Below are 25285 nucleotides of genomic sequence, written 5' to 3'. Positions count from 1 at the left end.
ACGAAACTCGTCCATCTGTCTGATGCATCTGGGTTTGCCACCAATCTGTTCCTTTTGCACCATTGCTTCATTATAGTTCCAACACAGATCCACGACAAATTATCTTGGGTCCTCAATACCTCAATACTTCCCACGTTTTCGCCCTTTTTTCCACACATGGCTCCCCATAGATTCCAGTGAATCTATAGATTTTCCTGACCACCTCTAGTTGGGCATCTATATAATACTGACACCACGGCCTAACTATTGCATTGACATGATCTCGCCACCACAGAGCAAGCCCTCCACTCTTGCCCACACAATTCACCGCAACTCCTTGACTAAACCCTAACCTCTACTTGAGCCTCTCCATTGCTTTTGCCAATTTTTTATCTCCGGTAAGAACACCATCGCTGGGTTGTAGGACCGTATCAGGTCTCGAAGCTCGCCAACTGTCGAGTCCAACCCCAATCCTCGACAGTTCCAGGCAAATAGACTCATTGTGACCGGCAGCCCTGCCTCGCAGGGTCCGCCGATGTATCATTGCGCTCCTCAATACGATCAAACACTGACGAAGTCTTCTGCCTCGTCTCACGAACAAAAGTATCATGCCCCTCCTGCCTCTCTCTGTCACCTTTAGCAACCCAGTACTATTTAGGCCTCCTCTTCCTCTCTCCCTTAGCCTCGTATCTAGGGCTGTCCGGGGTGCGCTGCTCTGGCCTATAGTCTGGTCTAGGTTTTCTCACATAGTAACCTTGCCTCCTTTCTCTCTCCCTACCGTGGCTCGACGATCCAACCCCATCATACCCCCACTGCCCGTACTGTCTATAGCTGGCCCTGAGCTCTTACTATCTTTCTTGTTGCCGTTGTCTCAGTTTAGAACGCAGCTCCCTTTCTCAATTCTGATCTAAATCATCTTGAAGGTCCCTCTCTTCAAAGGAGAGCCACCCTGCTTCTGCTTGTTTGAGTTTTTCCCTTCCTCATGGACTCCCTTACCATCCCCGCCAGTGCGCGAGACAGCCGGAGTGGTGAACTCCTTCTGCAAGTTGCGTTTTGTCTGGAGATCTTTGACAGACCCTGTCTTCTTGCTATGCCTTTCTCCCTCGCTTGATCTTACACTTCCAATGCTGTTTGCACTTCCTGATGGACCACGTACCGGTCCCTCCTTATGTCCCCAAGAACGCCTAGGAGATGCCCGTAGCCACCCTCCCCATTGCTGATCCGGATCCCTGGCCGGGGCACAACCCTTCTCTCCATGAACCAGACACCCACAATCAAACCACGTTTTCTCTACATCATCTTCAGATTTCTTCAAGTAAAAACCCCTCACAAGAGGCTCCATAATAGGCAGCTTAACCCTGAATCTCAGGTCCAAACCTTTTGCGAATCCATCTTTCTCCACATCTACCCGCACAATCTTACCCAACCAATTCACCAGCCCTTCACCGAAGGCCTTTGATTGTTTGTTGAGTGGAAGATCATCAACCCGGACCCAAACATCGACATATTCAAACGTCATCTCAGATGGCCTCGTTGCTCCATCATAATCCTTAAGCACTAAAACATTGAAATCAAATTGCCATGGACCATTATTAAGAGCGTGTTTCTAGTCTCCTTCACTGCCGAACGTCACGGCGAAAAGATTCCTACCGATGATCTTGAACTGCGCTTCTCGATGAAGACCTCGTGCCCTAGCCATGGATTTCTCTAGCACGCTCTTGTTCATTGGTCTGGGCGTGAACGCTTTACCTATTGCCGACCACCTCGCCAGCCGCCCTTGCTCCTGATCAGATTCCTTGAAGATAAAACCTTTTGCCTCCTCCGTTAGCACTAAGCCCCCAGACGATCCGTCAAGCCTGGGGACACGGATGCGTTCCTGCTATGGGAGTCCAGTGGCGTCCTCATCGCTGGGTCGATCGCCTCCTTCTGTGCCGCCGGACACGGCGTAGAGGCCATTCTTGGGGTATTAGCCCTGGCCCCCGCCACCTTTCCAGGAGCAGCCGTCACGCCGCTCGCCATTGCATCTCCTTCCTTCTTCCTCTCTGCCATGGTTCTTTGGTCGGAGAGAGTTCCCACACCAGCTCAAAGCATGCTTGGAGACGTCGTCGCCCCCTCACGTGCCGCCAAGATCCTCACCACCACAGCTCGAGAAACCCTAACCCTAGCCGTCGAGACGATCGCCACACAATCGCCTCAATCACCTCTTCGTGTTTTTCGAACGAGGTGGGTGTCATATCTTTCTTGGGAGGGAGAAACGGTGGCTACTATTTTATATCGGACAAACAAAAATAAATAGGGTAAAATACCTATGGGAAATAAAATTTCAATACGATATCATCATGAATAAAAATTATAGGTTTATTTAAAAGGTAATTACATATTTATACTAACTTTTTGATATAAAAGGATAAAAGTATTATAGGTTTATTTTTTTGGCCGGTATTGCCACATATCAATAACAGTGAATAGTATTGAAGAGCCTAGAAAAATTAGGAGAGATTATGTTAAACATACGTGAGATGGAATCCCGCATTTTTTAGCAAGAGATGGACTCTCGCTTTGGATAATATTAATACACTAGTAGATTGCCCGTGCATTGCCACGGGCCAACAAATGAATTTGTAAACAATGCTCATTTTATTCCCCACGAACAAACACATTGCACTCAATGTTCAACCACAACACAAACACAAGTATCTTCTATGTATTTCAACAAACACCATGCACCACTCTAGTCTCTCTTCTCCATTGAACATGTCGTTCATCGCCTTCTTTGTCTATACATCAATCATCATATCATTGCCCCTTGACTCTTCATGTGGCTTCTATGCCATTGTTTTGTTGTCTCACTCTACTACATATGCCATGCGATTTTCTTTTACAGAAGGAGCGCCCGAGGGCGCTATTCATTGAACTTCCATACGCATCTTACATCAAGGATACGAAATCCATAGATTACAAAGTTGCTCAAAGCGAGCAACACTCGACATTGGATACTCCTATGAGATGAGCTAATACAGTATAGTACAACATGAGCTAATATAGTATGTGGTACAGTAATGAGCAACACCATTCAAATCTCTTTTGATGTGATTATCTTTAACATAAGAGACCTGCAAACATTGAAGTATTCTACTATCTGTAAATGGATTTCACAATGTCCCGGTTTGAAATTCGACAGAATCTGCAGCTCTTGCAAGTACCTGATTATCTGTCAGAATGGTGGACCGATAAAACCTGTAACTTTGGACTCTACCTGAAGCCCTTTCATTATAACTTGAGAGCAGCTTGATGCACCTGATTTGGATGTCCCTATTTTATTCCAAAATGTTTGTCATTTCCCACCTTCCATATACACCAGAAAAAAGTCATTAGATTGCATATGGAAGCATAGTGGTGTCCTGAAGTTAAGATTGCTTGAATAATATTAGGAATTGATCTGTAATGTTGCACAAATTAATCTGACCTAAGAAACCATGGCTCTAAATAATGATTTCCAAATCGTAAATGCTATAGATAAAAGAATGCAGCATAGAGCTGCAGTTAGAACATAAGATCAAACTTCAATTAACAAAACATCAAAATAATGATTTCCTATCAACCCCAAATTATCTCACACATATGTATATCCGTCCACACACATAGCTAATATCACTGATATAAGCCATTTATAAATGCAGCTCGTAAAGCATAAATGCTATATATAAAAGAATGTAGGGTCCCAAAAATCGTAATATAGGAACAAAGCCCCATCTCTTGTCAGGAACATTATTCCATAGAGATCATTTTTGGCTTGTTTGCATGTCTACATCAGAACAAATAAAATATGGATGGAGAAATATCCAAGTCTCTCTCTAACCAAACATGTTATACGTACAAATACACACCTTACTACTATTTCTATCAGAACAAGCAAACTCCCTAGTACAACAATTTTTTGGTGAATCATGGGAATCCTTCTCTGGACCAATAAGTCTACTGCCTAAACATATCGGGTGCTACAAATCTGATTAACAAAATAAGTACACTACAAGAATCCTGTTAATACATGAAAGTTCCAGTCCGTCACCGATCAATGAAAAACCGTCATGGGTGCCCTTCCATGACGGATTTGAAATCTGTCATGTATATCGCGTCATAATTTGGTATGGTAGCTTCCATGACAGCTCTTGGCCGTCATGGATCTGCGCCAAGCCCGCTCAGGCCCAATCTTCTGTGACGGAACAAGCCGTCATGGACGTATGCCATGTTGGATTTTTGCTTAGACCAGTTGGAATGACGTGGCAGCCTATGTGGACACTACTAGACAATTGTTTTTGTGTTTTTCTTCTTAACCCACATCAGGTGGAGATAACTGTTAGATATTTCTGGTATATATAAATTTCACACCTAATATTCAGACAAGGCCATAAATCAAATTTAATTTTCACAAAACAACCCAAACTCATTACAATCACGGCAATGTTCAGATACCAAAAATACATATTTACATATATAGCTCAACAAGTAGTACAACCATTATTACTACATCACTCTCTTGGAACCGATCTGAAAAAGGAGCCTCTAAACAAATTACTACACAACTTTGCATTTTCTTGGAATCAATCTGGAAAAGTAGCCTCTGATTTCTCTGTGTATTCGTTTTGAAAAAGGAGCCTCTGATTTCTTGGAACCTGCACTAAACAAAGGCATAATAAACAAGTTAGCCAGCATGTGGACAAATCTGGATAAGTGAAAAGAATTATCAGCTTGGCAAATATGGATGATAGGCACAACCGCACAAGTGTAGATACAAACTATGGCTAAACAATTTTAAGTCTTAAGATGATTAAGCTTCAGGCACTACAGATATCTAAACCTACACCAATTTCTAATAAGTAAAACAGATTAAAGTGTGGAAAAAGTTTTCTTTTTACAACTTGTCTAGATGTAGGCTTTTAGTGTAGATTCAGGAAATAGATTTTTTTGGGATAGTAGATCTAGTAATAACTTCCTGGCAAAAAACTTACAAGCATAAACTGCTACACTTTCTTTTATTTAAGTTGGCAATAAAAGATCAAAACTACATGAGTAAAAACAAATGCAACAACTGAAGTTTTAAATACTAAACACTAAATAGCACTTTGCTCGCAAGATGCTTCTGAATAGTCTGAAGTGGAACCACATGGACAAGCAATAGAGAAACTTTACATATTTTGGATCTGTAATAGATATCAAGAAGCATACACAAGAGCACTGCCTGAAATATCAAATTCCAGATGAATACAAGAACTATTCGAAGCTAGTTCCTGGAGGTCCTTCCGGACAACAACATTATGCCTTGATAATAAACAGCCAGACATGTTCTATTGTAAATATAAAATATTTAATTAAAACTTAATAGAAGGAAGGTGCATGCAGAGCTTCTGATATATGAATAGCTGCAAGGGCGTTGGGCATAAAATAATACTATTGCCATTGACAAGTGTCTGTTCTAAGTTCAAAATTCTAGTAAAGTAAAGAAATATGTTTTATGTATCACAATTTATCCTTGAAATGCAAATATGGTATATCGATAAATACAACTCTATATTCAGGCATTGACGAATCAATATCACAACAAAGCATATGATGGCTACTCTCATGAAGCAAGAAAAATACAGAACTATGGAATCCAGGAAAGTCTAAACAAAACAAGTACGAACTGCATCATCCTTGATGCTAAAATAAATGGCAGTCTTATCTACTAAAGCGCGCAATCCATGTTGGAACATCACACCGCACTATCTGCCACAAATGTAACTTAGACAAAATGGTCAGCTAAGTAGATCCCATAGAGATAAATCAAGAGTCACGAGATTTGAATGTTCAGGAAAAGGATAAGATATGATAGAAATCTTCTCAGCGAAAAGGCATATAGTACATCACCTGCCCCACTGTAGATTACATCCTTGCTGCATTCGCAGAATAGCAGGGAACCAACAGGAGCATCCCATGGGCGTTTACTTACTAAAATAAACAAGTACTAGTTGCTTAACTAACTAGCAGATCTCACGAATTCTACACTGTTAGTGCTCCCATGGTGAGAAAAGAAGGAAATAGCCATCAGTGCTACTCTGTCGTTGGCTGTAACATGCGAGTATTAGGAAGGGAAGTGGCCACGTTTGCTGCATGAGGTTCAATCCAAGAAACTTTGAGAGCAATCACTTGGAAAGAAAAGAACAACAAAGCGAGAGGGTCAACCTTCTTGTTCTGTGGGGAATCATGGTGCGCGGGGCGGACGACCTCGCTGTCGAACTCGTCCAGCTCGTCGGGCTCGAGCGTGGGGTCCCGGTCGTCCGTCCATGGAACTGGAGAGGCGGAGAGCTTCTGTTGATCTGAATCGTATCAAAAAAATTGATTGGGAATGGGAGAAAGAAGGATGGAATGAAGGAGAGGAGACGAGGGGGAAGTAGGGAGGGACCTTGTGCGGGGCATCGTTGTCGCCGGCGTGGTCGAGCTCGGGCCTCCCGCAGGTCAGGGTCGCCGTCCTCTCCTCGTCCGACGCTTGATGCTCCGAATCTCCAGATGGCGAGGCAGCTGCGTGGCGTGGGAGACGGAAGAGGGAGGCCCCTGGTCAGATCCATGGCCGGCGCGCCGCAGCGGCTAGCGTTTGCCACCGCTTCCATGGGGCCGCTGCAACCGCCGTCGCCATGGATCTCGGGCCGCCGTCATCGGTTGGAGGCAGGGAGGTGGTGGCGGATGACGGGGACGAGGAGAGGCGTGGCGGCGGAGGACGGGGATGAGGAGAGGTGTGGCGGCGGAGGACGGGGAAGAGGAGAGGCAAGGTGTGGCGGCCGAGGACCGGAACGAGGAGAGGCCATGTGTGGCGGCGGCGGATGGAGAAAGAGATTGGGGACGGGAAGTGTGTTAGGGTTAGGTTTTATACGGGCAAACGTTTAGGGCTTTAGGCGGGCTTTTTGCGGGCTTGCGGAGCTATACTAGACCGTTCATGACGATTTTCAAAACTGTCACCGGAAATCCGTCATGCATTAACAGATTTTTTGTAGTGGTAGATACAGTTGCTTACTCAAGCTCCGGAAAAATCTCCTGAAGAACATATGTCAGAACTATTCATTCAAAATTCCCAATATAGAGCACATAATACCAGTCTTTAATTGAACAATTGTTTACTCACTGACAGTGATCTATCTGAAAAGGTACAAGTTTGTCAGAACAGAAAATGACTTGAAAGATCAGGGGTTAACAGTAGGCTCATTTCTAAATGGGGGTGATGAAAAAAATAAGACATATGACAAATGATTTCACAACATATAGTCATGTACTAACAATTATGAAGGAATTATATGCGGACATCTCCTTGTTGAAATTTTTTAGTTTACAATAGTTATAATGGACCACCATGTAAACAGTAAGTTATGTATATGTCTTAATAACATGGAAAAGAAACATCACTAGTTGCCATCTTGAATAGCTAGCAAACTGCTTGAAGCAAAATGTATATTTACAATTTCAACAGAAAAATGCTACAAAGATGCGTTCCTGGCTATCAGTTTCAGCTAACTGAAACAGAGTGCAACAATTGCCATACCATGTTCAAATTAAATGGTTAACACACACCAATTCATCAGTTGATTACCTCAATCCGTTCCTGGCTACAGCGGTACCACCTCTTATGGGGATCTAACAGGGTCGTTTCCATTCTTATAATGATTCTCTCTCTTCTCTAAAAACATCTCTATCTCTCTCTCCCCACCTCTAGTCTTGTTTATTTCCACCTTATTGAAAGTTGCATAACACACATTTGCTTCTTTTCTGTCTTGTGAACTAAGTTCTCCAGAATACTATGTTTTTTTATCAAGAGGGAAATAATTTAATTATGAAAAGAAAAAACTTATGTAGCATCAGTTCTAGTTGATTTTAGCAATTCCTTTTACATCTGGAATAATTCATTGTCATCAATCTAAAAACACAAAGCAGATATTACCTTTGCTGCATCAGACCCCAAATATATGAGAAATAATCGGATGTAGAAGTTCCTGACAATGATATTATATTTTTCATATCTAAACAAAATTATTATTGTAGGCATGTCGGATACACAGGATAAATCTAAAAAACCCAAATAACAAATGGACAATTCGAAAGACAAGTGTGGGGAACAAATGGTACAATATAAAAATTGAGCAGAATATTTCGTCTAATGTTGAACAAAAAATCCCACAGTCTGAGATACCTTACAAAAGTAAAGGAGCAATATAGCAAGTCAACAACATAACTACGACATGTTGGTACATTTCCATCTACTACAGTTACTAAGCAATTGCAAGTCCACTGTGAACTTATACAGCGTAGAACTAATCAACCGGGCCAGCACGTATATTAAATCAGTAAAAAGGAAACAAAGCCTGATGTACTGCTTGCGCCATCCACACAGCGTAGCACTAATCAGCCGAACCAGCGGGTATATTAAATCAGTACAAAGGAAACAAAGCCTGATGTACTGCTTGCCATCCACACAATTCAGATTTAACAAAGTTTCAAAGGTGTGGTATACAAGGCACACTTCCGACCACAGGTCAATCGACTGAAATACAACTCATGAAAAAACTAATCAAGGGCCAAGTTCATTGTGATTCTACCTTGTGCAGATGTAGACAGAGCTTTGTGCGTTTGTGAGTACTCAGTATTACTACAGATCCTGCTTGCACCCAGTCAATGTAGTTGACCTTGTGAGTGGGTGGAGACATTGCCTGAATCTACAAAGATTACAGGTGCACGTTACTTACTCTGTATCATTGACGCTTGTGGATCCTCCAGTACCAGCAGCACATGAAGAGTGCGAGCCTCCAAGGGGAAGAGATACGTACTGTAGCTTGTGTGTCCCCTCCCACTGTGGAACCGTGGAAGTAATCCACCGAGCGCAAGAACCTGTCGATGAAGGAGTGACCAGTTGACCACGTCGTTGTGCCAAGAGGACACCTCCTATTGCTTGCACTCATAATGGAGGAGACACTCGATGGCAAGGGGTTCGGAGGCGTCAAATGGTTGCCATCGATGTAGCGATGAGATCGGCGTCGGCCAAGGGATCAGCGGCGGCGAACGGATCCGCTAGGGCATAGTACATTTTGCAGTTGCTCAACATATGATGCACCAGATATTCAACATTAAACATGGTCTTGATCCAAAAAAGAAAACTTCTGTTTAAGTATACAATCAAGTGTGCCTATGTAATCGACACAAATACATGGCAAGATTTTTAGGAATTGCAAGGTGGCCCAGGACCAAAAAGGTCCCTAAATCATCTAAATAATAAATACATGGCTAAGTGATTAATACCTTTCCTTTTAAAAAAAATATGACAATCACCAGCAGGGCAATCACTAAAGTTTGGCAGCGAAGAAAGATTTTAGAATCCTACAGTCACCCCTCTTTTCCTCTCTGTGAGCAGACAGTGTAAGTTCGATAATTTGGAGATATTCACTCAACAAAAGAAACTATGAAATAAGATAATCTACAATATATTGAGGCAACAACAAATATTCCTGAACTCAATAGTCCAGAAAATATGATTGAATGATGATGCCAAGAAGACAACAACAGAAGAATTCTCACCAACAAGTAATTCAAAAAATTGACCAGCAGTTAATATAGATAAGGTCGGGAGATGAACATCTATAAAAGATCAACAGTGAATGGGTCCGGTTTGTCCGTGAGGGCCCAATGCTGCCGTGTTAATGCGTACGACCAAGTAAACAAAAAACCCACTTCAACCCAGACGTCCATGTGCTCAATAGATGATGTTTCACCACTATGCAAGGATGATGTTTGATTTGAAATGGTCTGGTGATGTGTTCAAGTTGGCATCTTGCTTGTTTGCAAGTCTTAGACTTGTACATGATGTTTGGATTGTATCATATGGTGTGGCCTGAATCTATGTCCAGATTACAACGATTAAACTGGATTCAGAAGAACAAGAAAATGCTCGTCCCTGACATGTTCTTACAGAGTTGATTCACAAGATCTGCATTTTGCATTTCATACTGTTCTACTACTAATTGCTTCATTTTGCAACATGTTCTTACAGAGTTGATTCACAAGTCCCCTGCATCCCACAAGTTCTCTCTCTTCGGTCGTTTGTGTTAGGAGAAGTGGATTTTTGTGAATCGTAATCAGCGACAAAGTTACCGCTTGACGAGGAATACAAATAGCAGCATGTGATGGTGGGTGTCAAGTCGGCAACAAGTATGGACCGACTTTATCATACCAAACTTTGTGATAGACATTCGAGCGCGTCTATTTGTGGTGTTTCCTACATGACATACATTGAACCGAATTGTCGACGCTTCACACACTGTTTTTTTGTTGCTTTCTCTATTGGTTTCCCCCTTTTTATGTTTGGAATTTTCTTCTGGCTTTTTTCAAAAAAAATCACTAATTTCAGAAAATGTTCAAAACTTGTTCGCACATTTTGAATATTGTTCGTTTTTTAAGAAAGATGTTCACAAATTTTAAGAAAATTTTTATTCAAAAATTTGACAAAAGAATCGTGTTTTCATATTCTTTCGCAAACTCGAAAACTGTTCGGGTTTTCAAATAATTCATAATTTTCAACAGTGTTTGCATTTTTTAAAATTGTATTTTTTGCTAAATCATGTTTTCAAAAAAATCTTTACAAACTTCAAGAAGTGTTTGAAGTTTCGAAAGATGTTTTGGAATTTAAAATTATTTTTTTCAAAAAAACAAGTTTTTAAAAGATGTTCAAAATTTCAAAAACATTCATTTATTCTAAAATCGTTTCTGAATTTGTTTCTAAATTGTTTTGTAACTGTAGCCTTGTTCGGTTTGCTACCGTAGTTGGTTGGATTCGCTACAGTAGCCGGTTTGATCCCTAGAAAACTCATCCATTTTTGCTACAGCGCCCATGGGCAGGCTCTGTCGGGCAGCGGCCACAAACACCGTCAGATAGGTGGTTTGTCTATATCTCTCTCGTAGCCACGACCTCATTTCTTTCGTTTTATTTTTTGTTTTTTTGTTTTTGCTTTTGCTTTTTATTACATTTGTTTAGCCCTTCAAATATTCTTAACAAATACATTACCAAAGAACTTTAAATAAAACATTTGAAAAAAAAGTTAACCATGTGTTTGAAATGTGTTTAGAGAAAATGTTTCCCATGTATATGAAAAAATAAACAATGTGCGCGAAAAAAGTTGATTCGGTATTTAAAAATGTTAATCAAGCATTTCAAAATTTTAAACAAGGCTTTTAAAAAGGTTAAATAAAATTTGAAAAATGTTAAATGTTTATACAAAAAATGTTGACCATGTATTGAAAAAATGTTAATCAATTTGAAAAAAAAAATTAACCGTGTATAGAAAACATGTTAACCATGTATTAGAAATATGTTAATCTGGTATTTGAAAAACTGTAATCAGGCATTTAAAAATTGTGAAAATGTATGTAGAATTTTTACCATGTAGTCAAATGCCAATCTTGTATTTGAAAGCTGTTAATCAAGCAATTAAATTATTCTGAAAATGTATACGAAAAAATATTGATAGTGTACCTAAAAAACATTAAACATGTATTCGAAAATACTAAACATGTATTAGAGAAATATTCTTGACGTATACGAAGAATCTAGAATAAAAAGTAAAAGAAGAAATGAACAAAACAATTTAGCCCAAAAAATAAATAAAGGAAATCAAAGAAACAAGTGTGGAAGCATGAAATATAGTGAAAATAGATAACTAAACCGGTGAAGTCAACATAAAACTAAGAAATGAAGAACCAATAAAAAGAACAAAAAGAAAGAAAACAACCAAAAGGAAAAACCAAAGACACCAAAGTAAAAATATGGTACAGTGAAAAACTGAGAAGCAAAAAAGAAATCAGAAGAAAAACTAGAAAGAAATAAATATAATTGTAGAAAAATGAGGAAATGGAAGAAAAGAGAAATAAAAAAAACCAGTGAAAAGCAAGAAAGAAACGAAGAAAACCCAAGAAAAAGTGGAAAGCAAGAAAAAAAATGAAGAAAAACGTTTACAAGCAAATAAAAACTATAAATTTGGAGAAACTAGCGAGGAAACAAAGGAAGCCTGTAAAAAAAGAAAGACTAAACTGGGTTGGCCCAACAGCGAAACCAGAGAGGGAAGCGCAACGAATGAACTTGATCGAAAATACTAGTGAACAGGGAAAAAAGACTAACCCCCCCTCAGTGACAATGAAGAAACACTCGCGTGAAGCAAGATATAGTCCAGGCGTTCATGAGCGAGGTTGGTTGTGTGTGTGTTTTTTCCCCTGCTTTTCCAAAGTTGGTCTTCTGGTAGTTTCTGTAGTTTTATAAATTATACTCATACATTTTTAGAAAAATGTCCGTACCATTCAAAACCACATTTCCATGAAATTTAAAAGAATTTGACCGGTATAAAGATGTCCATGAAATTTACATATTATGTATGTGCAGTTTTTTGAAAGCAAATAATGACATCAAAAATGTGCATATCACTGGAAAAATTCCAGGCATTTAAAACTTAATCACATGATTTTAAAAAATTAGTATCATGTACAAAAGGGTTCACTCATTTTTTACGAAAAAATATAAACTTTTTGAAAAGGAAATAAGTTTATGAAAAAAATGATAAAATATAAGTATCAAATATGAAAAGGTGAAAATGTTATAAACAGAACAAAATACACTAAAACGGGGTTCAGAAGAAAAAAAACCTGTCATCCAGGAGGGAGAAAGAACCACCCCCACCCTTGCTACTAGGTTGCAGCTCACATACATTGGCGATGGCTAACCACTACCGGCAATAAGTGAGATTTGGCATTTGCTACATTCCCGGAAGGAAGTAGCCGCCGCCGACAAGCAAGCAAGCATTTGGCGTGCGCGCGAGTGAAAAGGCCTTATCTTGCGGTGGCATCCAGTCCAGGCAATTAGGCAAAGTTGAGCTCAGATCCAATTCAATCCCCTGCTCGGCTGCTTTGCTTGCTTCACCGACGGGAAGGGAATGTGATGCTTTGCTTTGCTGCTCTCCACCTGTGGGGATGGAAATTGGGATGCTTTACTTTACCCTCCGCTTCTCCCCCACCAGCAGCCACATACTACTTCCAAACACCTCCGCTGCCGTGTGCTGTCATTTGTCACCGCCGTCGTCCGCCGACCGCCGTGCATCCCATCCATCTCAAAGCCAAGGCTGGTGGTCTAGTTCAAGTTTAATTTGTCCCACCTACCTAGTTAAGCTTCTTGTGTACCTTGTCTTTAGAGCTAGTGTTCATGTTCTGTTTCCTTGTCTCTGGCTTCTACTATTTTAGTTAAAATTTTCCTCAACTGTCATAACAGAAAAAAAGACCAGCAAGTTGACCAATGGCGATGGTGCTGGATGCTTTTGCATCCTTCATCGGGGACTACCTCAAACAGGTCGTACAGTATGAGCTCGGAACGATGCTGGGCGTCTCCGGCGAGATCCACAAGTTGGGTGACAGGCTTCAGGACCTCAAGAACTTCCTCGCCGACGCCGATAGGAGAAACATCACCGACGAGACCGTCCAGGTCTGGGTGGCTCAGCTCAAGCGTGCCATGTATGAAGCTGCTGACATCCTCGACCTCTGCCAGCTCAAGGCCATGGAGAAGCGTGGGCCATCCTCTGCAGAAGCAGGGTGTTGCAACCCCTTGCTTTTCTGTATGCGGAATCCCTTCCATGCTCGGGAGATCGGCACCCGCATCAAGGCGCTCAACCAGAGGCTTGATTCCATCAAGCAGCACAGCGCCGCTTTCAACTTCATCAATCTTGGGTCATATGAGGATTGTCATAGCAGCAATGCCCATGCATCTCGTCATGGCAATCCTAGCCGGGAGACGGTAGGGGACTTTGACCGGTCGGCTATTGTTGGGGACAAGATTGAAGAAGACACAAGAGCACTGGTAGCCCAAATCATGCAGAAGGGAAAGGATGTCAACAATGGCATCAAGGTGGTCTCTATCGTAGGTGTTGGTGGGATCGGCAAGACCACCCTTGCCCAGAAGGTCTTCAATGACAACACAATCCAAGGTGAATTCAGCAAAAAGATATGGTTGAGTGTCAACCAAAACTTCAGTGACGTTGATCTGCTGAGAAGGGTCATCATCGAAGCCGGAGGAGGTGCCCAACCACCTGAAAGTTCAAAGACCAGCCTTCACGAAACCCTCAAGAACACATTGATCGACCACAAGACCTTTCTGGTAATGGATGATGTGTGGAACCATAGAGCATGGGATGACGTGCTGAAAATACCCTTAGACAATGCTGCTGCTTCAGGCAGCAGAGTCCTCGTCACTACCAGAGATGAAGGTGTTGCCCGAGGGGTGAAAGCTATGTGGCCGTACCACCATGTAGATGCTTGGTCATTGCTCAAGAAGCAGGTCCGTTCTTAACTAAACTCTAATCTCTTTCGTTATCTTCATCTACTTATTAAGACTTTAAGAGTACTGTGTAGTTAATTACGAGAAATGTTAGGATGCTCCCAAATTTAGTGATTTCTATGTCCTACTCCCTCCGTCCCATAATATAGGACGTCTTTTGACATTACAATAGTGTTAAAAAACGTCTTACATTATGGGACGGAGGGAGCATTTTGCAAGTGCCAACAAAGCATGGTGCTAAACAAGGAAACATGCCACAACACTAATTGAGACACATTCAAATACACCTAGATTTGCTTAATCAAGCTTGAGAAATAATTAGAAATTTGGATAATTATATATGTATCGTTTTTACCAGTGAAGAGACATGGGTCATATATTTATGTAGTGAGTAACCTTTGTGAATATCCAGTCTTGTTTTCCAACATCTCAGATGAAGATCTAAGTGCTCAGCTACTTGACGGTCTCATAGGATATAATATAAATGAAAAGTTATTTTAAGACAGAAAAATAACAATTTCTGTGAACCCCTGCCAATACAACAAAATAATGTAACAAGAAAAGAACTAGACTATAAGTTGGCAGTAATTGGGCTAAAACATCTGCACACAAATTTAATTAATGTTTGTCGTAGAATTATGCATTTTAGACACTTGAGAGATAACATAATTTCTCGTTACCATAAAATATGAAAATGATAAAACAATATATGCTTTCTGCTAAATTTGGAGTTACTTCCTATAACAGTGATGAGAGAGTGGTACTAAAGTATATTCTTCTAGCCATAAAGTATGTAAGTTACATGTGGAGAAATCTTCAGTATGTAGGAGAAAGATGAGTAAATAGATTAATAACCTTTCTTCTTGGCATGTACTTCCTGTACTTTAATAAATGGACCACATCATAGAGGATCTTGGTATGTACTTAATTAACTGTATCGGTCCCTTGTACTGTATGTTTGCAGGCATGCTCAAGTGAGATAGATGAAGACCACATCAATACGCTAAAGGATATCAGACTGGAAATTATACAGAAATGTGATTGTTTACCAATTGCTGTGAAAGTGATGGGAGGACTCTTGCGTGAAAGTGGGGGGCTACGTCGTGACTGGCAGCAGGTTTTGGATGATTCTAAATGGTCAACAACTAAATTGCCCGATGATCTCAATCATACAGTATACTTAAGCTATGAGTATATGCCTTCTTACCTGAAGCAGTGCTTTTTATACTATTCTTTTCTTCCTAAAAGTAGAATTTTTAATATAGATAAAGTCGTGGCAATGTGGATAAGCGAAGGATTTATTCAAGGAAACTCTAGTGATTTGGAAGAATTGGGAAGAAATTACTACAAGGAGTTGGTATCTAGGAGCATGATAGAGCCAGATAAATTGTATGCTGAATTATGGGTTTGCAACATGCATGATGTTGTTCGCTCATTTGCTCAGTACATGACTAAAGATGAAGCACTCATAGCTCAAGACGGAGACAATGATATTCTTGGTAAACTTGGTTCACAAAAGTTTCTTCGGTTGTCCATAGAAACTAACCGATCACAATCAGGTGAACTTGATTGGAAATCTCTACACGCGCAGCAATCAGTGAGAACATTGATCTCAGCTGTCCAGATTAAGATGATGCCTGGTGATTCATTGGTTACCTTTTCTAGTTTGCGGACTCTGCATATAGAATCTGCAGATATGGCTGTATTGGTTGAATCATTGTATCAGCTCAAGCACCTGAGGTATCTTGCACTAGTAAATGCCGACATATCTATACTTCCAGAGAACATTGGCAAGATGAAACTGTTGCAATTCCTTGTCCTTGTTGGATGTATAAAATTGGTGAATCTTCCTGATAGCATTGTGAAGCTTGGCCAGCTGAGGTTACTTTCACTTCCTGGAGGATGTATGGTACCTAGAGGGTTTAGTGGTCTGACAAATATGAGGAGACTAAGTATATTTCAAGCCCACATGTATATTTAGTGGTCTGACTAAGCTTTGTTTCTTCAAAGCTTTACTGAAACAGAATATTTCACTTTTTAAAAAATTAATCTTCAGACCGGTCAAATGCTCAAAAACACATAGAATAATTTTGAGGTTCCTAGCCCCCTCAAGGTCATCTTCAAAACAGAAAATAGTATCGTCCGCATATTGCAAAATATTTAGACCTCCTGCATACAACCTAGGCAACACTCCCTTGATAAATCCTTGTTATTGCGCCCTTTGCACCAGGGTAGCAAGAACATCAGCATCCAAATTGAAAAGCAAGGGGGAAAACGGTTCCCCTTGCCTCAAACCCTTCCTAGTAACAAAATGAGAAAATTCCTTATTTGACACTTTCTTAAAATCTGGTTCTTTATTTGACACTGGAAAAGTTATTCTACCCTATTTGACACTAGTCCTAAATTTTATTCCCTATACGACAGTTCTGTCCATTTTGAGCCTAAATGACACCTTTAAAGACGATTTTGCCCCTCATACGGCATGTGTGTGCGCGCGCGTGTGTGCTGTTGCGTGTGTGGGTGCATGCGCACATGTGTCCTGCCGCTGCATGTGTGTGTGCATGTGTGCTGCAGTGTGTGTTTGCTACTGCGTGTGTACGTGCGCGCGCGTGTGTGTGCTGTTGCGTGCCTATGTGCTGCCTGTGTGTGTGCTGCTGCTGCGTGTGTGTGCTGCGTGCGTGTGTGTTGCTGCGTGTGTGTGCGCGTGCATGTGTGTTGCTGCGTGTGTGTGCGTGTGTGTGTGTGCACGTGCGCGTGCATGTTGTTGCGTGTGTGTGTGCACGTGCGCGTGCGTGTTGTTGCGTGTGTGTGTGCGTGCGTGTGTGTTGGTGCATGTGTATGTGTTGCTGCGTGTGTTCTCTTGCCCTCGCACTGATGCTGCGTGTGTGCGCTATTGCCCCTCACACATACCACATGAGGGGCAAAAGAGTCTTTTCATGTGTCATTTAGGCTCAAAATGGACGGAAATGTCATATAGGGAATAAAATTTAGAACTTGTGTCAAATAGGGAAGAAAAACTTTTCCAGTGTCAAATAAGGAAACAGATTTTAAGATAGTGTCAAATAAGGAATTTTCTCTAACAAAATACGGGCCAATAACATCATTAATATTGATGGCAACCTTTCCATTACTAACGACATCTTTTGTCCACTAGACAAAACGTTCAGGGAAGCCTTTCATCTTTAGGACATCAAGCATGAAACTCCAATTAATTTTATCGTAAGCTTTTTCGAAATCAACCTTAAAAAGCACAGCAGAACATCTATTTCTATGTAAAGAGTGGATAGCTTCATGAAGCATAAGCACATTGTCCAGGATGTAGCGCCCTTTTATAAACGCAGATTGAGCTTTAGAAATTGTTTTATCCGCAATTTTCATAGCTCTATTGTTAAGAACTTTTGTAAAAAATTTAAAAGGCACGTTCAGCATACAGATGGGGCGGTACATTTTAAATTTAAAATACCGCCATTTTCAGGTATAACGTATTAGGGTCAGGCCTAGAGTATTCACCCTAGATCTCGAAACCAGGTACTTCAAAAGGACCTTGGAGTTCTAAACTAGGGTTAGCTAACCCGAATAACTCGCGACGATACTGACACTTATTTTAGGATAGAGGATGTACAAGTTAGTATAACCCAACTAGCAAGATGTCTTCTATAACTTCGTTAATCGTGAAAGTCAGAGACTCCTGTCTTTAGTACTTCATCCGCCTGGAATTACTTGTCGTTCAAATGGACGTATTTAGCACTATTTCTCGGGAGGGAGGTAGCAGATGTGTGCGTGTAAATGCGATGGTTTGAAACTAGCCCACTTATGTAATCAACTAATTAGCTCGGGCAAGCGCAGCTGTTTGCCGCTGTCACAACGAAGTCGTCAAAAGTGTAGATAATGACTAGATGTGATGGTGGGGTCATGGCAATGAGCTGCATCCACTCACACTAGAAATGTGTGATCTTAGAGAATATGGTGATAAGACAGAGTTAAAAACTTGTTAAGCAGATTTGCTCTCCAACACCAGATCGTTCACTTTTGACAATGTGCACTGCTGTCCTGCTTTTTTATTTTCACTTACCTGGTGCACAACATGATTGAGTTGAATGTCCTCCTGATCTGAAGGAGCAGGAGGACATCCCGTCCATCTCAAAGGTTGGTGAGGTAATTCGATCGAGTTTAATTTTCGTCTCTTTATCCCGGCGACCGGAGTAAAATATGAAGGAGGCGCCGCCGCCGGCCACTGGCCAGTCTAGTAAGCAGAGAGGGTGGCCGTAGTGCCGCTGTCATTTGGCGTGCACACGAGGAAAAAGCATATATTGGCATCAAGGAAAAGTTAAGTCCAATCCAATTCGATACCCTCTTCAGTTCAGCTGCTTTGCTTTGTCAAATAATCTACTCCTCCATGGAAAAGGAAAAGAAGCTGCTTTGCTTTGCTTTGCTTGCTCCATCGATGGGAATGGGATGCTTTGCTTTGCTTGCTTCTCTCCACCTAATGCTTTACCCACCTCCGGCTGCCAACGAGTACCCGGTGGCATTACTTCCCAAATCCCAATCCCTCCAGGCTCCAGCTCTTCCCCAGCACCGCCATCGCCCCGGTCGCCGCTGCCGTCCGCTGATATTTGTCACCACCGACTGCTGTGCCGTGCAGTGCATCCCATCATTCTCAAAGGTTGGTGAGGTTGTGCTGTCCTTGAGGTAGTTAGTTAGTGTTCAAGATTTATTTGCTTGTCTCTGTCTACTACTTAAAACTCACTTTAATTTCCTCTAATTGTAATCACAGCAAGTTGACCAATGGCGATGGTGTTGGATGCTTTTGCATCCTACATCGGGGACTACCTCAAGCAGGTGGTACAGGATGAGCTCGGAACGATGTTGGGCGTCTCCAGAGAGATCAACAAGTTGGGCGACAAGCTCCTGGACCTCAAGAACTTCCTCGCCGACGCAGATAAGAGGAACATCACCGACGAGACTGTCAAAGTCTGGGTGGGTCAGCTCAAGCGCACCATGTACGAAGCTGCTGACATCCTCGACCTCTGCCAGCTCAAGGCCATGGAGAAGCGTGGGCCATCCTCTGTAGAAGCAGGGTGTTGCAATCCCTTGCTCTTCTGCTTGCGGAACCTCTTCCACGCTCGTGAGATCGGCACCCGCATCAAGGCGCTCAACCAGAGGCTTGATAACATCAAGCAGCGCAGCGCTGCTTTCAACTTCATCAATCTTGGGTCCTATGAGGATTGTCATAGCAGCAATGCCCATGCCTCTTGTCAGGGTAATCCTAGCCGGGAGACGGTAGGGGACTTTGACCGGTCAGCTGTGGTTGGAGACAAGATTGAAGAAGATACAAAAGCACTAGTGGCTCTGATTATGCGAAAGGGAAAGGAGGTCAATGATGACATCATGGTGTTCGCCATCGTAGGTGTCGGCGGGGTTGGCAAGACCACTCTCGCCCAGAAGGTCTTCAATGACGAGGCAATCCAGGGCGGGTTCATCAAAAAGATATGGTTGAGCGTCAACCAAAACTTCAGTGAGGTTGAGTTGCTTAAAAGAACCATCATCGGTGCCGATGGAAACGCCCAACTAGCTGGAAATGCAAAGGACGCGCTTCACCGAGCCCTAATGCAGGCCTTGAAGGACCACAAGACCTTCCTGGTAATGGATGATGTGTGGGACAAAGGAGCTTGGGAGGGTGTGCTAAAAATACCCTTTGCCAATGCTGCTGCTTCAGGCAGCCGTGTCCTCATCACAACTAGAGAAGGACGCGTTGCCCAAGGGGTGACAGCTATACAGCCCTACCACCACGTCGACACATTAGCACCCGATGACGCTTGGTCATTGCTCAAGAAGCAGGTCTGTACTTAATTAAATGCTAAATATCTTTCATTATCTCCATCTACTTATTATCAGTACTATGTAGTTAATTAAGAGAAATGTTAGGATGCTGCCAAATTAAAATGAGCCATTAATTACGTGTAATTCAGAGACATGTATGTACTATTGCCTCTTGGAGGTAAGAAGTTGTCAGTAATTTTGTAGGGCTAGGCATAAAGTATGTATGTTATATTTGAAAGCCATTGCACAAATCTTTGGTATGTAGGAGAAAGATAAGTAAATACATTAATACCATTTCTCTTTGACATGTACTTTCTGTACTTTGAGTATTTACATAGTCAATCACACCTTGACAAATGGATAGATACATCAACTAGTCTTCTTAAGAGGTAAAACTGAGCGCCTTAGAGGATCTTGGTACATAGTTAATTAACTTTATCGGTCCCTTCCATGATATGTTCGCAGGTACGCTCAAGTGAGATAGATGAAGACCACATCAATACGCTAATGGATATCGGACTGAAAATTATACAGAAATGTGGTTGTTTACCACTTGCTGTTAAAGTAATGGGAGGACTCTTGCGTGAAAGAGGGGGGCTCCGGCGTGACTGGCAGCAGGTTTTGGATGATTCTAAATGGTCAACAACTAAAATGCCCGATGAGCTCGACCACACAGTATACATAAGCTATGAATATATGCCTTCTTACCTGAAGCAATGCTTTCTGTACTACTCTCTTCTCCCTAAAAGTAGAAATTTTACTATAGATGAAGTTGTTGCAATGTGGATTAGTGAAGGATTTATTCACGGAAATTCTAATGATTTAGAAGAATTGGGAAAAAAATACTACAAGGATTTGGTATCTAGGAACCTCATAGAGCCTGATAAATCGTATGCTAATCTATGGGTTTGCAGCATGCATGATGTTGTGCGCTCATTTGCTCAGTATATGACTAAAGATGAAGCACTCATGGCTAAAGATGGAGATAATGATATTCTTGCTGAACTTAGTTCACAAAACTTTCTGCGGTTGTCCATAGAAACTGACCAATCACAATCAGGTGAACTTGATTGGAAATCTCTACAGGCACAACAATCAGTGAGAACATTGATCTCAACTATCCAGATTAAGATGATGCCTGGTGATTCATTGGTTAATTTTTCTAGTTTGCGGACTCTGCATATAGAATCTGCAGATATGGCTGTGCTGCTTGAATCGTTGCATCTGCTCAAGCACCTGAGATATCTAACACTAGTAAATGCTGGTATATCTGTACTTCCAGAAAACATTGGCAAGATGAAACTATTACAATTCCTTGACCTTGGTGGATGTACAAAATTGGTGAATCTTCCTGACAGCATTGTGAAGCTTGGCCAACTGAGGTTACTTTCACTTCCCCAAGCAAGTATGGTACCTAGAGGGTTTAGTGGTCTGACAAATATGAGGATACTAGATAAGTTTCGAGCCCACATGGTTGGTGATTGGTGCAGTTTGGACGAGTTGGGGCCTCTTTCCCAACTCAGGTTTCTTGAATTAGTTCAATTGGAGAATGTATCTGCTGCCTTGTTTGCTGCTAATGCTAGGCTCGGCGAGAAGATGCATCTTATCAGTCTAATCATGTACTGCACCAGTAAACTGGGAGATGATGGGTTGGTCAAAGAGAAGGAAGGTGTCTCTGAGGAAGAGCAGCAACGAATTGAGAAGGTTCTTGATAAGCTCTGCCCTCCACCTGGTGTAGAAGATCTTCATATCAGTGGGTATTTTGGCCGGCAACTCCTGAGCTGGATGATGTCCACATCAATGGTGCCCCTCAACAACTTGAAGACTATATTGTTTTATGATCTGGCTTGTTGCACACAACTTCCTAATGGGTTGTGCCAGCTCCCCAGTCTACAGGTTCTACAGGTCTGTCGTGCTCCATGCATCAAACATGTTGGGACTGGATTTTTGCAGGCGGCAGCAGCTTCATTTCCAAGGTTAAATGTATCGAAGTTGTTCGACATGGTGGTATGGGAGGAGTGGGAGTGGGAGGAGCAAGTACAAGCGATGCCCCATTTGGAGGAGCTTGTGCTCTGTGATTGCAAACTGAGGCATTTTCCTCTAGGCCTTGCCTCCAATGCAAGCTCTTTGAAAATATTAGGTCTACAACATGTCAAGCAGCTCAGCTACATTGAGAGCTTTCCTTCTGTTGTTGATCTTACAGTGATTGATTGCCCCGACCTGGAGAGGATCACCAGTCTCCCCAATCTGCAGAAGCTTGCCATCGCCAAGTGGCCAAAGTTGAAGGTGTTGGAGCGTATCGCTTCTCTCGAGAGTCTGGGCTTGGAGGATTACACCATGGAAGAACTCCCAGAATACATGCGAGACATAAAGGCAAGGCATCTGCAGTTATTCTGCAGGCTATGGTTGCTCTCTGCGATAGCAGCGGGACAATCTGGCACCGAGTGGGACAAGTTCAGCCAAGTGGAGCATGTCAAGGCATATGCACGTGATGGAGACAACCAAAGAAAATGGTACGTTTTGTACACGAGAGGAGACAACTGCAAGTTGGATTCAAATATCAGCAGCTCTACCGTATTTGAAGGTACATAAAATCAAACATACGTACAAGTTTTGTCTTAATTTGTTTGACCACTCTGATTTTGCCAGTTTATAAAATCTTTTGATTTTATCTCCTGCTTTTCATCCATATATACTGCATGATGACCGGATATATTCTGTACCTTCCTAGTGCATGTTGCTGAGTATTCGTCTTCTTACTTGTTCTTCTAGGTTTTCCTGAGTTTAACATATCTAGAGTATCATGTAACCAGTTTTGTGTTTTTCTTTCCATGCAGAAACCTTATCATCTTCTATTGTGGATGCACAAGGATTTGACTCTCTGTACAAAATGCAGAAACCTTATCGTCCAGTTCGGAAGGTTGATGAGCTCTTTCCGCCATAGGCATGGAGTCTTCAGAGCAGAACCCAGCCGAGTCTCCCCTTCTCCGGTAGGGTGGTCAAACGGGAGGTCCTCAAATCCCTCCGTTATTTCATCCACCATCACCTTAGCATATCCTTCTGGAATCGGCTGGCAGTGAAAAGGTGCGCCGGGTTCATTAGGATAAACAGAGCCAACAGCCGCCTTGACCTTCATATTCATCCACTGCGTCATAAGGTGGCAATTTTGAGCCTCCGTGATAGCATCCACGGGATAGCTGGCAGGAGCCGTCAAGACAAGCTCTGGCTGAAGCAGCACGGTGGAAGCCACGCTGCTTCTCCGCTGAGATGGCGGGGTAGCTTCAGGGGAAGCTTCGGCAATTCGGTTGCTGCGATTTGCTTCTCGTTCCTCTATCCCGAGTACCCTTGCTTTAAGCGCCTGCAGTTCGGACTGTTGCACTTGCTTCCTCCTCTCCTGGCTTTTGTAACCGCCTGCGTCCGGAAACCCAGCCTTCCACGGAATGGAGCCTGGCGTGCCTCGTGTCCGTCCAGGGTGCTCAGGATTCCCGAGGGCCTTTGTGAGCTCGTCGTTCTCTCTGTCTGGAAGGAACGTCCCTTCCTGCGCTGCTTTGATATAGTACCGAAGCTTCTTCAAGGGAATGTCAAGTTGCTCGTCCGTCCAAATGCACTTCCCTATTACAGGGTCCAAGGTTCCGCCAGCCCCGAAGAACCAAGTCCGGCAACGGTCTGGCCAGCTCATTGTCTTTGGTTCGATCCCTTTTTGAACCAGATCATTCTCAGCCTTGGGCCACTTAGGCCGGGCTACCAGGTAGCCACCTGACCCCGTGCGATGGTGATGCTTCTTCTTCGCAGCATTTTTCTTGTTTGTCTCCGACATCTTCTTACTCTTTTCCGATGTCTTGTGGGCCATAAATGCAGGCCAGTCATCTCTGATCTTCTCATATATGCCCTTGAATTCTGGTGTCTCTTTTTTCTCGACAAACCTATTCAGGTCTTTCTTCCACCTCCTGAATAGGTCTGCCATCCTCTTAAGAGCAAAAGACTTGATTAATTGCTCTTTGACTGGCTTCTCCGGATCATCCTCTGGCGGTAGGGTGAAACTTGTCTTCAGCTCATTCCAAAGATCATTTTTCTGCATATCATTGACGTAAGACACCTCAGGGTCTTCAGTAGCCGGCTTCAACCATTGTTGGATGCTGATCGGGATCTTGTCCCAAACCAGAACCCCGCACTGAGCAACAAATGCCTTCTTTGTTCGGATGGGTTCAATAGGTTGGCCGTCGGGCGCGATTGCTATGATCTCAAACCTTTCATCCGAGCTCAACTTTCTCTTCGGGCCTCGTCTCTTTACCTCAGTTGTGCTCGATCCGGAGGGCTAGAAAAAAGAACAAAGACTTAATTAATATGTGTACATACCAAAACAATGAATGCATCAATTAGCTAGTCAGCACAGGCTTAACTAATATATATACCTGGCCGGACTCGGCTCGGTCGCCGGACTCGTTTCGGTCACCGGACCCGTCATCACGTTCTTCTTCTTGCACCGCCATTAGGTCACCGGAGCCAGCTTCTTCACCCTCTCCTTGCAGACCATCGAAGTCGTTGAGATACAACGAGACGGCATCACTTCCTTCTGCGATTATGTCCCTCAACAACGCTTCTCTTGCTTCGTCTCGGGCGATAGTGTCCATAGTTTCTACAAATATTTACAACATGGCAATTATTATTCAAACATGACAAATGGATATATTAGTGGCAAACATAGAACTAGCTAGCTAATCATAGTAAGGAATCATATATATTAATTAGTGGCCTCGGCGCTGCTTCTCTAGGGTTTGGGGTGGCCTCGACAACGCTTCAAGGGTTTGGGGTGGCTATCGGGAGGTTGCCTAGTGTCAAAGGATTCAACAAAACCATGTCTTCATCATTAGGCGAAAGTAACAGGTGCATGATGGTACGAAGCTCTCCAAAGTTATTTTGGAACGGAGTCTCAGATAGGATAATTCGCTTTTTGGTACAAAGTTCAGCAAGAACCTTCCAAATATCGTTATTTGGAAGGCCTTTGCTGAAATTCATACAAAAAGGCAAATTATCCTATCCGGGACACCATTCCAAAATAACTTTGGAGGACTTCGTACCATCATGCCCTGGTTACTTCCGGCT

At 42.4% G+C, this 25285-nt stretch overlaps 2 protein-coding genes and 1 pseudogene across 3 annotated transcripts; 2 read left to right on the top strand and 1 right to left on the bottom strand.

The window, feature by feature from the left end:
• Window positions 1-476: 476 nt before the first annotated feature.
• LOC147962856 (uncharacterized) lies at window positions 477-2028 on the bottom strand (annotated as a pseudogene).
• Window positions 2029-13327: 11299 nt separating this feature from the next.
• Window positions 13328-16343, top strand: LOC125519625 (putative disease resistance protein At1g59780). The gene is made up of 3 exons (XM_087534331.1): window positions 13328-14362; window positions 15327-16002; window positions 16057-16343. Exons 1-3 carry the CDS (start codon window positions 13328-13330, stop codon window positions 16341-16343), a joined length of 1998 nt encoding a protein of 665 aa, XP_087390457.1.
• A 1867-nt stretch (window positions 16344-18210) lies between these two features.
• On the top strand, window positions 18211-25080 carry LOC125522240 (putative disease resistance protein RGA3). Of its 2 annotated transcripts, none has more exons than XM_048687325.2 (4): window positions 18211-19051; window positions 19137-20200; window positions 20648-22766; window positions 23020-25080. In XM_048687325.2, exons 2-4 carry the CDS (start codon window positions 19148-19150, stop codon window positions 23124-23126), a joined length of 3279 nt encoding a protein of 1092 aa, XP_048543282.2. In that variant the 5' UTR covers window positions 18211-19051; window positions 19137-19147; the 3' UTR covers window positions 23127-25080. The 2 variants fall into 2 exon arrangements, with proteins under 2 accessions (XP_048543282.2, XP_048543281.2); XM_048687324.2 differs by having other exon boundaries at window positions 18212-19025; window positions 23020-25079.
• Window positions 25081-25285: the final 205 nt, after the last annotated feature.

The sequence above is a fragment of the Triticum urartu genome, chromosome 7A, assembly GCF_056163025.1.
Source record: "Triticum urartu cultivar PI428250 chromosome 7A, HENAU_Tu73, whole genome shotgun sequence".
NCBI classification, from domain to species: domain Eukaryota; kingdom Viridiplantae; phylum Streptophyta; class Magnoliopsida; order Poales; family Poaceae; genus Triticum; species Triticum urartu.
Note: the sequence above shows the minus strand (reverse complement) of the source record. Positions and strands in the feature narration are given on the sequence as shown.

Excerpts from the sequence above, each read along its gene's own strand:
- LOC125519625 (XM_087534331.1), top strand. The coding sequence starts at position 13,328 with ATGGCGATGGTGCTGGATGCTTTTGCATCCTTCATCGGGGACTACCTC. Across the intron at positions 14,363-15,326 it reads GGTCATTGCTCAAGAAGCAG|GCATGCTCAAGTGAGATAGA; the intron begins GTCCGTTCTTAA and ends GTATGTTTGCAG. Across the intron at positions 16,003-16,056 it reads CCAGATTAAGATGATGCCTG|ATATGGCTGTATTGGTTGAA; the intron begins GTGATTCATTGG and ends TAGAATCTGCAG.
- LOC125522240 (XM_048687325.2), top strand. The coding sequence starts at position 19,148 with ATGGCGATGGTGTTGGATGCTTTTGCATCCTACATCGGGGACTACCTC. Across the intron at positions 20,201-20,647 it reads GGTCATTGCTCAAGAAGCAG|GTACGCTCAAGTGAGATAGA; the intron begins GTCTGTACTTAA and ends ATATGTTCGCAG. Across the intron at positions 22,767-23,019 it reads CAGCTCTACCGTATTTGAAG|AAACCTTATCATCTTCTATT; the intron begins GTACATAAAATC and ends CTTTCCATGCAG.